This window comes from Hyla sarda, chromosome 9 (genome assembly GCF_029499605.1).
Source record: "Hyla sarda isolate aHylSar1 chromosome 9, aHylSar1.hap1, whole genome shotgun sequence".
Taxonomy (NCBI): domain Eukaryota; kingdom Metazoa; phylum Chordata; class Amphibia; order Anura; family Hylidae; genus Hyla; species Hyla sarda.
Window position 1 is genome coordinate 129,679,770 of NC_079197.1, and position 16,235 is coordinate 129,696,004.

A 16,235-nucleotide genomic window follows, 5' to 3' on the forward strand; every position below is an offset into this window, starting at 1 on the left:
GAAAGAAGCATATTTTTCATTAACATGCTATTGGAAAGTTATTCAACATTCATTAATCTAAAATATATCAAACGTGTATTTGATGAGAGGTACCCTTTAAGATAATATATGGATGCTACTGTTGTGGCACTGTGGAGCTTCTTTACTGTTAATTTCTCCCCCACGTAGGATACACAACGTGATACATGCAATTGGTAAGGGGAGGAATGTGTCACAAAACATAAAATAGCCCTGGGCTGATGCATATGTTTTGAACGTCTAGACACGTGTCATAAGGAGATGTTTCAATGTCTATGCCTTAAAGAACTCTAAAGATTCTGTATTATACCTTTACTTCTCAACACATAATCCCAACGGTATAAACAATGTGCTACGAGCCATGCTTACATTACACAATACTATGATCCTCTCATTCTAAAATCTTTTATTTCATTAAAAAAAAAATATATATATATATCAGCCTTGGCAAACAGTGACGAGTAGGCAAAGCTGGAACAATGAAGGATGTACTGTAAGTAGACGTGGGTATTTCCACTACCGACACCACCGCAGATGACAGATCTGTGGTTTTCTTACTGAACCGTATATGAAACTATGTGGGTTAAACCAGGTTTTTTTTTCACCAAGGTGACAAATCCCTCACTAACCTTTTTGTGATGCACCAATAGACATATGTTACGATTGTAGTTCACATATCTGCTTTCAAAGCAGCATTTTGGCAGGAGGAAATCATCTGAACATGTAGGAGGAGAAGGGGGAAGGCATTGGGTGGATTCTATGTAGAAAATGCCAGGAAGTCTGTTTTCTGGGAATATGCAAGTTTTCCGTAACTTCTTTGCTAGTCCCAGTGTATGAACAGACAGGGTCCTGGACAACAAAAAGGCAGCGAAAAATGGAGAAAAACTGCTGGAATCTGAACATTTTGTGGTTCCTGCTTTCGCTCAATGCGGTCGTACAATGTACGGAGTCTAAAATGAGTGAGTAATATTTATTATATTTGGAGTCATCTTTTGTTCTGCATTGTTTTCCTTCAATCTCCCAGGTTATCTTCTACTTTAAACAGCTTCAATAATTGTGTCAATTTAGATAAAATCTCATCTACTGTCTGTCTATTCAGGATGACGTACAGAAATGAACAGATAAGCGCTATACATGAGCGTATAAACCCACGTAAATGTAGCAGAGCTGAATATGGTATTGAACTGTGAACTGTTTTGTTTACACCAGTGGTCTCCAAACGGCGGCCCTCCAGATGTTGCAAAACTACAACTCCCAGCATGCCCGGACAACCGTTGGCTGTCCGTGCATGCTGGGAGCTGTAGTTTTGCAACATCTGGAGGGCCGCAGTTTGGAGACCACTGGTTTACACACTTGTTGACTCATCCGTTTACCTGCAGTCTTAAATGGGCACTGTCACCAACTTTATTTTTTGATATGTATATCAAATACTTATGTACTACAACATATCGCTAATATACTTTTATTATTATTTTTTTTTATTAAAAAGGTTTAATTTACATTTAAAAACCGGCTACTGAAAAAGGACTGATTTTGGAGTGGCAATCAGTCCTTTTTCAGTTAGGCTGCACTCGCTCCCTGCCTGTCAATCAGACAGGCGGGAGCGAGCGCATTGGCTCCCTGGCCACTGGCTGGGAGGCCACTCCTCCCGCACATCGCCGCAGCCGCCTCGTTGCCGCCGCTGTCCCTACACGCCCGCTGCCGGACTCTGCAGTAACTGCAAGTGTAATGAGGGAACGGGGTATGCGCGGGGGGGGGGGGGGGGGGAAGGAGGGAACGGGCTAGTGCCGTAGCCGGGGGGGGGGGGGGGGGGAGGAACAGGCTAGCAAAAAAAATAAAAAATAGGATGGTGGGAGCTACCCTTTAAGTAAAAACTATTTATGTTGCGCACCGATTCGCTAGTTTGTTTATCTTCATCCGATAACATCTCATGTTATCCAAATGATTTGTGGAAAAGGTTTTGGCACTGCTAAAATAATTATTGCAGCTATTCTGTTTGCACTGCTATAACAAAAAATAAAAAACCTTCACAAGGACGTAAGAACACTGAAGTGTGTAACACTGAAAAAGACGAACATTGAGTGAAAACGTTAGAAGAGAATATATAGATATTTACAAACTAAATGTAAGGCAATGTTTCCCAACCAGGGTGCCTCCAGCTATTGCAAAACCATAACTCCCAGCATGCCAGGACAGCCCGGAATTTGCAAACTAAATATAAGGCAGTTTTTCCCAACCAGAGAGCCTCCAGCTGTTGCAAAAGTACATTTCCCAGCATGCCAGGACAGCCTAGAAACTACAAACTAAATGTAAGACAGTGTTTGCCAACCAGGGTGCCTCAAGCTGTTGCAAAATACATCTCCCAGCATGCCAGGGCAGCCCAGAATTTACAAACTAAATGTAAGACAGTGTTTCCTACAAGAGTGCCTCCAGCTGTTGCAAAAGTACATATCCCAGCATGCTCGAACAGCCCATAATTTACAAACTAAATGTAAGACAGTGTTTGCCAACCAGGGTGCCTCAAGCTGTTGCAAAATACATCTCCCAGCATGCCAGGGCAGCCCAGAATTTACAATCTAAATATATAGCACTGTTTGCCAACCAGGGTGCCTCCAGCTGTTGCAAAAGTACAACTCCCAGCATGCCAGGACAGCCCGGAATTTACCAACTAAATGTAAGACAGTGTTTCCTACAAGAGTGCCTCCAGCTGTTGCAAAAGTACATATCCCAGCATGCTCGAACAGCCCATAATTTACAAACAAAATGTAAGGCAGTGTTTCCCAACCAGGGTGCCTTCAGCTGTTGCAAATCTACAACTCCTAGCATGCTCTAACAGCCCGGAATTTACAAACTAAATGTAATGCATTGTTTCCCAACCAGGGTGCTTCCAGCTGTTGGAAAAGTACAACTCCCAGCATGCCAGGACAGCCCAGAATTTACAAATTAAATATAAGGCAGTGTTTCCCAACTAGAGTGCCTCCAGCTGTTGCAAAATTCAAACTAGCAGCATGTTCGAACAGCTCAGAATTTACAAACTAAATGTAAGACAGTGTTTCCCAACCAGAGTGCCTCCAGCTGTTGCAAAACTACAACTCACAGCATGCTGGGAGTTGTAGTTTTGCAACAGCTGGAGGCTCCCTGGTTGGGAAACACTGATGTAAAGGGAATGAGTTTGCAGATGTAAAATTATGCATCTGTCTGCCTATACAATTGAATACATCTATCACTGATTTTTTTATTTACTTATTTATTTATTTATTATGATTAGACGACATTAGATTTTTTTTTGGGGGGGAGGGGTTGTACATCTTGCAACTTTTACAAAAAACATTTTTAAATTGTTTGGACAATTTGTAGAATTCTACTTCATCAGATATACTTGTTTTGTTGTTTTTTCTTGTCCTGGACTAGCGCATGATGATTCATTCGAGACATAATTGTATCCAGAGCATAAGTGATAAGTCTAGATCCCGACAAAGAGAAAGCAAAAGTTACTAGTTTATACACCCAGCTTAAGCTATAAAATATCTGTCTGACTTCTGATCTCATTGGGATTTGTGAAAACGGCTGAATAACATTCGCATGGAAATATCTGTAAGTTCCCTATTACATGGGGCCATTATCAGCCAAACAGACTTATATCACCATGTGTGATAGGGCCAGAAATCAGCCAACGAACAAGCAACCCATTGTTCATCAGTGTTCCAACAATTGTTAATGCTGCCCTTCCCATGTGCCATTTAAATGGGCACCGTCATTAAAACAAAATGTTGCTATTGCACTCCCTATGGTAAATAAAAAATCTTACTAATATACTTTGTTTAAAAAAAATGAAGTTTTCTATGTTTCATTTGTGTTTAAAAAAGCTGCCGCTAAGTGTCTCCCTACTTGTCCATAGACATTTCCCCCCCATCTCTCGCACAGACAATGGCTAAGGGGTGTGCAGCCTTAGCCATTCATAGCTCTTCTCACACTGAACTGCTCTGGGCTGTGTGTAGCAGAGTGAGGGATGAAGTTCTCCCCAGTATGGCTTCAGGTGATGTCACGCCTGCTGGGGAACGCCCTTCCCAGTCTGTGAATCTGACTGTGCAAAAAACAGAACAATATCAAGGTAGAAAACTTAAAAATAATAAAAATAAATGCAGGGGGTGGTTTACAATTATGGGGGCAGTAAACTGGGAGTATTATAAAATTGAACAAGATCATGAGAGGTACTCTTTAAGTCATGTAATGGCTCTGTGACCGACTACCGCTCTAAGAGAGCGCTGACAGCATTGGGTGGCACTGTGTAAAGGGGCCCTAAGGTGTCCGTCTCTGACTGCCTGAAATAACGGGGTCACTGAATTGTATGGAGGAGTTTCATACTAATAAGAGTTTGCTATAAACTAATTAATAGAACAGAATTCACAGGCTATCTACTGTTAACTGATACTTCAGCTACTACAATATAAATTGGATAAGTAAAACCTGTGGATCACAAACTTATGTCAATAACTAAAGATAAATACCTTCCCCGACTTGTGCAGGACTCAACCAGAGGACATCCCTTCAGGAGTTAATATTAACCAGTTGACCTAGTAGATTAGGAAGGGTGCAGGTTGGCAATACCTAGGGAATAGTGACAGTAACCTAGTAAATCTATACTTATCTTCCTATAAATATTTTGTCCAGAAGCCAAAAAAATTACAATGAACGGAAAGTAAAATAAAATTAGCCATAACATCATTGACATGGATAATGTCCTCAAAATAGGGGAAAGACAGTGAATGGGATATTTTTAGAAGCTTCATAAATTTTGTACTGTGAGATGTACGTACCTTATGGAAGTCAAAGGGTTAGAAACATGTGGACTAATAAAAATGTAAGGGGGGTTACAAGAAAATAAGCAATGGACTACTTATATAGTAAGACAGTAAAGAAGCAGGGAAAAGCTACCTCAATCCAGTTCTAGATCCCTTAGTTGATGACATTCCCTGTCATTAGGAGCAGAGATAAGGTACTACTTGGTTTCTTGCACCTAACTGGTCCACAAGATTCTTGGCGATTGCTCCATCCGAACGAACGAGACTTAACCAATTTCTCATACCCTCACGGATGGTGGTCTCATATTGGCTATTGTTTACTCAAAGCCGACATGGTCATCTCTGATCATATACCAGTGTTGCTTGAGTTGCAACCCTAATGTTCAAAAGGTGTAGACTTTATATGGTGGTTCCCCTACTTTCTGACCCGTGATAAATTACTCATTGACCTGCTTAGAGGGTGGTGGATGGAGTTTACATATTACAGAGCTACCCATCAGTCAGATCCTGTGCTTCCTTCTAGAGAGATCTCTATGCAGATTCAATGTCATTTGGGTAGGGAAGCATCCTAGAATTGCGCTCCAAAACTGATGCTTTCCTAAGGCTGACAGGGTTTGAATTTTCCTAACATCTGACGACACAATTTAGCTAGCCTGTTTGGTTATTTCAGGGATTGGCTAAACATGTCCTTCTTCCATGCTAATCTTAAGACTGGAAACAGCCCTGGCATTTCAATGGAATCTGACTTTACTCCTACACGCATCCTTTGCTCGTCTACCCCCTTTGCTTGTCTACCCCGTCTTTGTTGGGAGACCCGATTATACCATGGAACGAAGTGTGTAAAATATTGTCTAAACGCATGCCATTAATGGGTCACCTCCAATTCTCCCAAGGTTGGCCGTCCTAATAGTTACAGGTCTGGTAAGATAAAAGCCTCATATGGGAGATCTGATTGACAAGAAGTGCAGGAAATGACTGTCGCCGCACACTATTCTGACTAAATTCCAGTTACCCTCTTCCCATTCCATATTTGCCCATCAGACCCCCCTCTTTGCTCAGCTAGGTTACATGACCTATCCAAAGATTCCACAGTACATTTCCTGGATGATATAGTGGGCATCCAGCCCCATAAGACATCTGTCTTACTTCTGTATGATGCCCTCCGTACTCATTTTCTCAAGGTTTTCTAAAAGCAGCTTATCTGCCCTGGGTTACCTGGAGGAATGATAAGGACATCAGAGACCGTATCTTGTTGGGTTGGGTGACTGTTCATAAATGCATAATCAATAAATGTTGAAGGAAGACCTATTTAAGTGATCTCCTAATGCCCTATACGGTTTGAACAAAGTGCCATGCCTGTACTTTCCTGATTATATTAATATATGTTGACATATTGTAGTTCTCCTCACCCCGCAGTCTATTTTATTCCATCAGATACGACCACCCGAATCTACATTTTCTTGATAAGCTGCAATCCTGTAAATGGTAACATATTGTGATATTAGTGGCTTTAGTGTTTATTTGCTTTCTGGCTTTCAGCTGCGTTCTCTGATCTCCCCATGCTAATTGCAAAGCTGAAATAGTTCCTGACCACACTCAGGGCCCCCAGACCAAATAAAGAAGAGGCCCCCTGTGAGTCTTCCCCTCTGGCCCCACCTCTGGCCCCACCCCTATTTCCCCCAAAACTCTTGTAATGCCCCAACCATACCACACAGGAGCAGCGTAATGCTACAGAAGCCAGGAAAATCAAATGGCAGGCCTCTGTAGGATCCCGTCACAATAAGTCCTTTTGGACATACACAACTTTTAAAGTCAGAATATATCATGTAGAAATCATTATGTCAACCTTTAAACCTCTTGACATAAATTGTCTCCCTTTGGAGTACTCTATACAAATTTATTTCATACTAGAAAAAAATAGATCAGTAGACCTCCAATATCTATAAAATACTAATCTGTATTGTTAATGACTCAATAATTAAAATATGCGAGGTATAATTCAGACAACATTTCCAGACTACATACAGAGAAAGGTGGGAGCAGTTGACTGAGTGTAAAATTGGTACTTACAGACTTACAGTGATCCCTCAACTTACAATGGCCTCAACATACAATAGTTTCAACATACAATGGTCTTTTCTGGACCATTGTAACTTGAAACCAGACTCAACATACAATGCTATGGAATCTGCGAAATGGCTGGAAGTACCGACCAATCAGAATGGGCATTTACTGGTAAAACCCGTGTATTCCTAAAGTGCATGCACTGACTGGTGTCTGGTAGCGCCCCCTACAGTACAGGGAGGTACTACATGTTCTGTATTACTTTTAACCTATGCTGCTCCTTTGGACACCAGGTGAGGGCGGCTCCATTTTACTTTTTTTTTTTAGGACACTGTGTACTGTACAGGACCCTGAAGAAGCTCCTTTCCTCTACATAGACCAGTGTTTCCCAACGAGTGTGCCTCCAGCTGTTGCAAAACTGCAACTCCCAGCATGCCCGGACAGCCTTTGGCTGTCCGGGCATACTGGGAGTTGTAGTTTTGCAAAAGCTGGAGGCACCCTGGTTGGGAAACACTGACATAGACAGTGATTACAGCTCCCAGCAGATCTTTCTTACTTTTATATGTAAGGATTTGCTTTATCTATATTAGTTATCTAATTATTTATCTTTAATCCTCACTTTTTCCTATTTTTGGATGACATTTTGGTGGCTTCAGAACCAATTACCAGGTTTCCATAGAGTTCTGGTCTCAACATACAATGGTTTCAACATACAATGGTCGTCCTGGAATCAATTAATATTGTAACTTCAGGGACCACTGTATTTGGATCACCTATAAGTATATTGCACATTAAATCCAAAAGGCTATGTAAAGTTGCTGCTACAGAAATTCACAGCAAAATCAATCCTGTTGGGATGCAATATTATAAATATCTAAACTATTTTGAGGGGTTTCACCCGGTAATATTGCCCCCCCCCCCCCCAAAGTAAGGTGCACACTCCGTATGATCTAGCTATTGCTGGGTGTAAATGGAATGCTGTCCCACACTACCTAGTGCAATCCTCATTCTAATGTAAACCTTACATCCAGTCTGTTTCTAGTAGATAAGTGTCACCCATATCAATATACTCCCAGTCTCCTCTGCTACTACTACAGCCGCATTTGTATCTTATTCAGGGGGAATATACTGACCTGTACTGCCTTCCTATTTATATGTCTCCCATACCCTCATCTACCGGGATGCTAGTTTCTGATTTCCATGTGACTTTTGCGCGCACATTGCGCACATTGTACCCCATAATTGTAAGTGCTGCAGAATCTGTAGGCGCTATATAAATAAATAAATAAATAAAATAGTCCAAGAATCTTGCTGCCCCTTTTGGGCGTCATCGCTCCAGTGCACATGACCAGACCACATCTTGGTCGAGCAAGCGCACTGTGCTACCTGTCACCGGATGCAGCGCTCAGACCAAAATCGCTGCGTGGTCGGAGTCCGGACTATATTATCTATCCTTGCCACAGAGACTACTTGCAATATACCTTTTCTACCTTCTCTCTCTCCCTATTGTATCCTAAACTAATACTACATTCTTTTCCCTTATATAGCCAATATTACTGTATAAAAATCAGTATATATATATATATATATATATATATATATTGTCAAAAGCATGTCAATACCCCAACAATGTGATTATAAAAACCACTAGAGATGAGCGAACTTACAGTAAATTTGATTCGTTACAAACTTCTCGGCTCGGCAGTTGATGACTTTTCCTGCATAAATTAGTTCGGCTTTCAGGTGCTCCGGTGGGCTGGAAAAGGTGGATACAGTCCTAGGAAAGAGTCTCCTAGGTCTGTATCCACCTTTTCCAGCCCACAGGAGCACCTGAAAGCTGAATTAATTTATGCAGGAAAAGTCATCAACTGCCGAGCCGAGAAGTTTGTGACGAATGGAATTTACTGTAAGTTCGCTCATCTCTAAAAACCATCCTACCAGTGCAAAATAAAGTGAACAGAGCGTGTACTTATCACTGCTCTCGCACAAAAACCAACAAGTGAAATTCCCACTACAGTATTTTGTTAAATGCCAATATCACACTCACACACATGAAAAAAAACATTGCAATAATAAAGAAAGGAAAACAAAGAGGAGGAGGAGGAAATAAATCTTTATCTTTGTATTTCACTGTCCCCGTTGTTTGATTGATGCTTCTTTCTACCGGATACTCGGGTTGAGATAATACTTTAAACGATCTACTTCCTCTCAGTAATCTGCTAAAACATGTAAAAGAGACAAGTTCAAATAATGGATGAAAAAAAAAAACTTTATTAAACAGATGCAAAATGTAATTGCTCATTAAGACCCGCCGGGGTCATCTTATGAAGAGTGATGATTCAAGACATTCTTTTTGAGATAAGTTTTTTTCTGATGCCACCGTGTACTTGTTCAATGCCTTTAATCCATAGTAACTTAGGATCACAATTATGCACCTGTTTAAAGTGATGAGGTCAGATTTTAAGTGTGCCCGCATCCATAATATCTCTTGCTGCCATAATGCCCCGAACATCTTCTCTGGTGCAGATTTTTAATTCTATAGAAGTTTACCCTATATAGACTTTCGGCATCCACATGTATACCATGGTAAATCACACATTCCAATGTTTTTGTAGGGCTTCTTTCATGGCTTCCCACTGACAGTTATAAGTTGAAATAATCAGGGTCTTATTATCCCCCCTTTTTCTATCCTTTCTATTTACCTAGAGATCTCATCTAAGGGTGTACCTTGCTCTGTAGTAGGCTTCTTTCACTGATCATTTACTGTAATATTCATCTAATTTATGTTCAATTTAATCATGAACTAATCCAGTTGGGACCTCGATCGCAGCCAAAAAAATAAAACATCAATATAACATAACCAGCACTGCACATGGTCCACGTCCTGATCCCCATCGCATTGCAGCACCCCCTCTCCTAGTAGCTCAGGAAGAGGTTGGCATACAATGGGGCACAAGCCACCCCTATGGCAGTGCTGCACTTCTATAAAAAAATGATCTTCAAATGTAAAAAAAATTATGAGTGAGAATGAAAACTAAATCACAGATCTGTGTCCCAGCTGCTTGATCACAGATAAAACTCCACTAAACTTAATTCATTCTTAAAGGGGTATTCCGGCGCTTAGACATCTTATCCCCTATCCAAAGGATAGGGGATAAGATGCCTGATCGCGGGGGTCCCGCCGCTGGGGACCCCGTGATCTTCTACGCCGCACCCCGTTAGAATCAGTCACCAGTCAGCGTTTTCGCTCTGGGTCTGATTACTGGCGATCATGGGGACGGAGCATAGTGACATCATGGCTCCGCCACCGTGTGATGTCACACTCCGCCCCCTCAATGCAAGCCTATGGGAGGGGGCTTGACAGCTGTCATGCAGCACCCACCTTCAGCAGCTTCCGGAACTGCTGGAGGTCCTCAGGCTGAGTCCATGTCGACCACGAGGATAGAGCATAGTGACGTCACGGCTCCGCCCCCGTGTGACGTCACTATGCTCCGTCCTCGTGGTCAAGATGGACTCAGCCTGAGGACCTCCAGCAGTTCCGGAAGCTGCTAAAGGTGGGTGCTGCATGGTAGATCCCGGGGGTCCCCAGGGATCCCAAGGGTCCATTGGATAGGGAATAAGATGTCTAGGGGCGGAGTACCCCTTTAAGTCCTATACATGTATATAGTGACTCCACGTCAGCCGTGACAAAGACCATATCAAAGTCCATATAAATCCCGTCAACCCTCCCAAGTATATCTCTGGTGTCTGTCTCTAACATACGAAGGCAGAAATTCTACTAATGGTTTGAGATAGTGACTGATAAATTTACAGACCAGATCACATAGGCTGTCAGTCCCTGAGACTAATTGACGCCCGGGGGGTCGAGGGGATATTTTTGGACCTTTGGGATAACATAAAACATTGGCATAAAACTTTTTGGGGGATTATGCCATCATGCAATGCTTTCTTCTGAGAACTTAGGTAAGGGGTTAAATAATAACATTTCAGTTATTGAGGGTATAAGGTTGTTGGCTCTCATTACTAAATCTACGCTTTCCAAATCTTTGTAGTTCTTCTACCAACTTTCTGGATGAAACTGATGAAGAACTCTATGTAGCATTAGATCTTTTGTCGTACATTTGATTCTGCTCTAAGTCTTGAAGGTTATGTTGGAACTTCTGCTATCTTCGGCTCTCTCATAGAAATATATGGAGGGGAAGTGTCAGCCGCTGCTTCGTGCGGGGGTCAACAAACTCTGTTTCCAGAGAGAGCCAGGGCCCCATATAGGAGATTGTGGGGGTCCCAACTTTCGGACCCCGTGATCTAAAACGTATCCCATATAGGCAGATAGAGGATAAGTTTTTTTGTTCAACTGTTTTTTTATTAAAGAATTTTTCTTTAAAACAGATATTTGACAGTAAAGAAAATATAAGTACGTAGAATAATAAACAAAGGTATTTACATATTAACAAGACCAGGTTACAATATGGTAATCTGCATAGATCCGGCTGTCAAGATGTTTTAAAGTCCAGATTTTCTCAGTATCCAGGGAAGGCCCCACGTCAGGAACATTGATCATAGATAGAAGCCGTTATCTGATAAATAATGAAGCTAGGATTTTATGAAGTGGTATTAGTGGGTACTAGTAATTTCTCAAGAGTTCCTTACAATCCGGATCTATTACACCTCAGCTGATGGTCAATAATCCAGATAACATGCAATGAAGAAGATATAAAATAATGTACGTAAAAAGCAGGAGGTAGAAGGTTTGTAAGAGGTAGAAAGTTATATAGAGAAAGAGACAGGTAAGTGGGGAAAATAAAGAGAATAAAGATGAAGTATCTGCTCAGCTCCAGCTCCTCGAGGTCCGTCCACCGCCTCAGACCACACTCAGGGATTCCACATATTCATCCCACTGCCGCCAAAATGTCTGGAAAGCATCCAGTCTGTTTTCCACCATAGCGGACATATTTTCTGTAATGTTATGCGCTCCTGCCGTGAGCGCATGGTCCCCTTACCTTCTGCTGCCGATGGGGCTGGGCCTTGCATCACGGGACGCGCCCACATGCGAGCCCCAGTCCTTCACTCTCTGAGTGTTTCTCCTGCCTCTCTGCTCCGGCGCGTGTGTCACTGTCCCCTAGGGCACGCGCTGGAGCTTAAAGATTTAAAGGGCCAGTACGCTCATTAGTGTAATTCACCTGTGGATCCTTTATAAATTCCTCCACCCTTCTAACTCTCCTGCCGGATCTTTGTTGCCTTGTGCCTTAGAGAAAGCGTTGTTCAGTATTGCCTTGCCGTGTATTTGATCCCTTGCTTTGTGACTTGACCTTGCTCCTCTGCCACCTGCCTACTGAACTCCTGCTACATCTTGACTACGCTACTGTGCCGCCTGCCCTGACCTACTGCTATCCAGACAATGAGTTGCCTCATCCCTCCTGTGCCTCGCATCTCCTGAGCCGCCTGTGTGGTCGAGCCGTGTCAGGGGTAGTGACCTGGGTGAAGCCTGCCGTAGCTAGTCCATCCCGCTTTGCGGTGGGCTCTGGTGAAAACCAGCGGAACCTTAGACTCTCCCTGGTACAGTCCGTGTCATCTGCCACACAGGTCCAGCGGATCCACATCCACCGGGGTTCCTGTCTTCAGAAACGTGAGTGTTACAATAAGATCCGGCCATGGATCCCACTGAATAACCCCTGCCTGAAGTCGCGGATCTTCCCTCCATTGTGGTACGTCAGTCATAGCAGTTGGCACACAAGGCGCAGCAATTTTCTCAACTTTCAGCCATGATGCAACAGCTTTTGGCCTTGCAACAGCAGCAGGTACCACAATCTAGCCCACTCCCATCTCCAGCTCCTGAAGTGTCTTCTGTCTCCCAGCCTTTGCCTTCCAAGTATGATGGGGATTCCAAGTCATGCAGAGGCTTTGCTACACAGTGCTCCATGCATTTGGAGCTCATGTCCGAACTGTTTCCGACGGATCGTAGTAAGGTGGCCTTTGTCATTAGTCTACTTTCTGGAAAAGCCCTGGCTTAGGCTACACCCCTTTGGGACAGTGGTGATCCAGTATCCTCCAATTTGTCGGCATTCTTGGCAGAATTTTACAGTGTCTTTGAGGAACCCATACGTGCCTCTTCAGCTGAGACGGCGACGGTGACTACGCAGTTCAATTCCGCATTCTAGCCTCTGAACTTGCCTGGTGGCCTTGTGTGCCACATTCAAAAAGGACTGTCGAGCAGGATTAAAGATGCCCTTGCAGGAAGAGATCCTCCATCATCTTTGACAGAACTTATCCACTTGGCCACACACATTGATGTGCGTTTTGCGGAGAGTCAACAGGAACTGCGCTTAGAGATAACGGGTTAAAACGGCTACTAGAAAAATCCCATAGACTATAATGGGATTTTCTAATGGCCATTTAACGGACAATTTTCAAAATTTTTATGACGGACGTTCATTACGGATGAATTTTTATAGTGTGAAAGGGGCCTAAGACATGATATGGAGACATGAAAAACAAATGCTGTTGTTTTTTAAGAATGTTATGTTGCAAACATTTGGTATTGCCATAATCAAACTTACCATCATAAACAAAAAATAGAAAGTCCAGTGGCATTCATCATTCCATCAATCTTTATTTTTATATTCAGATAATCGTACAGGAATTCGGCTGTATGCCGCTTCTGGCCAGCACGCCAGCGTATTTACTGAGTGGTACAGCTGTTTCATGCTAATAGGCACCACAACGATCATCTTTTTCCTCCTACTTCCACTGACTTAATACCTTCCTTCAGGTGACATCAGCATGAAGGTGAAAAGAAATTTACAATACACAAGTTAAAAACAACATATAACAGAATATATATATATACAGAAAGTTTTACAAATTTGTAAATTACTTCTATGTAGAGTCTTCCTCCCAGAAGTTATCAGCTGTTGAATGCTCTGGAGGAAGTTGTGTAGTCTTTCCAGGCTGATACAGTACTTCCTGCTGTAATCTCTGACCATGTCAGGAACTCCCCATAGCAAACCTCTGCCGCTCTGGACAGTTCCTGACAGTGCAGGTGGTGGCGTGTACAAGATTTACAGATATAAGTTCACAGTTATACAAATCTGCAGAAGATCCTGCATACAATTATCAATGAAATATTATTAATAAGTTATAAATGAATAAATAGGTTTCATTATTTTAAGTATTTTAAAAACAGGATCTGATCTCAGTCTGTGTAATCTAGGGTTATCTGAATAGTCCAGCCCGTTGCGCTGGTCTCAGCATATCTCCTGTGAGGGAAGCGCTATTCTGTATAGCAGAATGTGCTGGGACCGCACTTTCTAATGTTGGGACCTGTATGTAGGGAAGACAGGATGTCAATTGCACGTGCAGCTGCTTTAGAAAGAGTAGTAGTAGTAGATCTTCTGTTAGTAGTAGACTGATCACTGGTAAAATTTACTAGCAAAGCAGTATGTGTTGGCTTGTCCTTAGCCTTTACTTCTGCAGCAAATGTATGAAATAATGGGTTGGCATAGAACGTCCCGTTGTGTTGTTGGCTTATGACAGGTTGTGGGGGAGAATCCACCACAAGTAAATTTACAAAGGAACTAAAGGAAACAAAAAAGTTCAATATCTCAGTCAAACTATTAGGCTCCAAGCTCCCAAACTCATAGATGTTTCTCACTTTTGCTGTAGACATATTGGTAACATAATACCCCCCTCTCATGTTGGACCTTACATGTTGGATGGCCCAAGGACATTTGGGAAGGGACCTGCTTGTGGAAATCCGTACAGTGGGCAGATGTATGGTTCCTTTTCCCTATGTTGTACATTTGTTCTGAGATTCTGGTCTTTAACTGACCTTTAGTTCTTCCTATATAATGTCTTCCATAATTGCATTGGAATAAAAAATAAATGACCCCTCTACTGTTACATGTCAGAAAGTTATGAATTTCCCATTGAAGGTAATTTGTAGTTGACCTTAATGTTACAGTTTGATAATTTGCAATTGTTTCATATACAAATTGGAAAAAGCCTTTAGAAGTAGATGTCATTGGTTTCCTATTATGCCGGGTTTCTTATTGTTGCCGTACAGTCCAGTAGGGTGGGGAATATTAATCTATCTGTTACGCCTAGCGCTTCGGGTCCCCGCTCCTCCCCGGAGCGCTCACGGCGTCTTTCTCCCTGCAGCGCCCCGGTCAGTCCCGCTGACCGGGAGCGCTGCACTGTCATGGCCGTTGGGGATGCGATTCGCACAGCGGGACGCGCCCGCTCGCGAATCGCATCCCAGGTCACTTACCCGTCCCGGTCCCCTGCTGTCATGTGCTGGCGCGCGCGGCTCCGCTCTCTAGGGCGCGCGCGCGCCAGCTCTCTGAGACTTAAAGGGCCAGTGCACCAATGATTGGTGCCTGGCCCAATTAGCTTAATTAGCTTCCACCTGGTCCCTGACTATATCTGACCTCCTCCCATGCACTCCCTTGCCGGATCTTGTTGCCTTGTGCCAGTGAAAGCGTTTAGTGTGTCCAAAGCCTGTGTACCTGAACTTCTGCTACCCATCCTGACTACGAACCTTGCCGCCTGCCCCCGACCTTCTGCTACGTCTGACCTTGCCTCTGCCTAGTCCTTCTGTCCCACGCCTTCTCAGCAGTCAGCGAGGTAGAGCCGTTGCTAGTGGATACGACCTGGTTGCTACTGCCGCAGCAAGACCATCCCGCTTTGCGGCGGGCTCTGGTGAAAACCAGTAGCCTCTTAGAACCGGTCCACTAGCACGGTCCACGCCAATCCCTCGCTGACACAGAGGATCCACTACCTGGAAGCCGAATCGTGACAGTAGATCCGGCCATGGATCCCGCTGAGGTGCCGCTGCCAAGTCTCGCTGATCTTCCCACGGTGGTCGCTCAGCAATCGCAGCAGATTGCCCAACAAGGACAGCAGCTGTCGCAGTTGACCGCCATGTTACAGCAACTTCTGCCTCTGCTACAGCAGCAACCATCTCCTCCGCCAGCTCCTGCACCTCCTCCGCAGCGAGTGGCCGCTCCTAACCTACGCTTGTCCCTGCCGGACAAATTTGATGGGGACTCTAGACTCTGCCGTGGATTTTTGTCTCAGTGTTCCCTGCATATGGAGATGTTGTCGGACTTGTTTCCTACAGAACGGTCTAAGGTGGCGTTCGTAGTAAGCCTTCTTTCAGGAAAGGCCTTGTCTTGGGCCACACCGCTCTGGGACCGCAATGATCCTGCCACAGCCACAGTCCAGTCTTTCTTCGCTGAAGTCCGAAGTGTCTTCGAGGAACCTGCCCGAGCCTCTTCTGCCGAGACTGCCCTGCTGAACCTGGTCCAGGGTAATTCTTCCGTTGGCGAGTACGCCATACAATTCCGTACTCTT

At 43.5% G+C, this 16,235-nt stretch overlaps 1 protein-coding gene across 1 annotated transcript in view; it reads left to right on the forward strand.

Annotated features, from left to right (window-relative positions):
- Window positions 1-822: 822 nt before the first annotated feature.
- LOC130291381 (interleukin-13 receptor subunit alpha-1-like) overlaps window positions 823-16,235 on the forward strand; it is a 134,626-nt gene continuing 119,213 nt past the window's right edge. Inside the window, exon 1 of the mRNA XM_056540076.1 lies at window positions 823-977. Within this exon, the coding sequence (XP_056396051.1) occupies window positions 893-977 (85 nt within the window). The 5' untranslated portion in view covers window positions 823-892. The remainder of the gene's footprint in view (window positions 978-16,235) is intronic.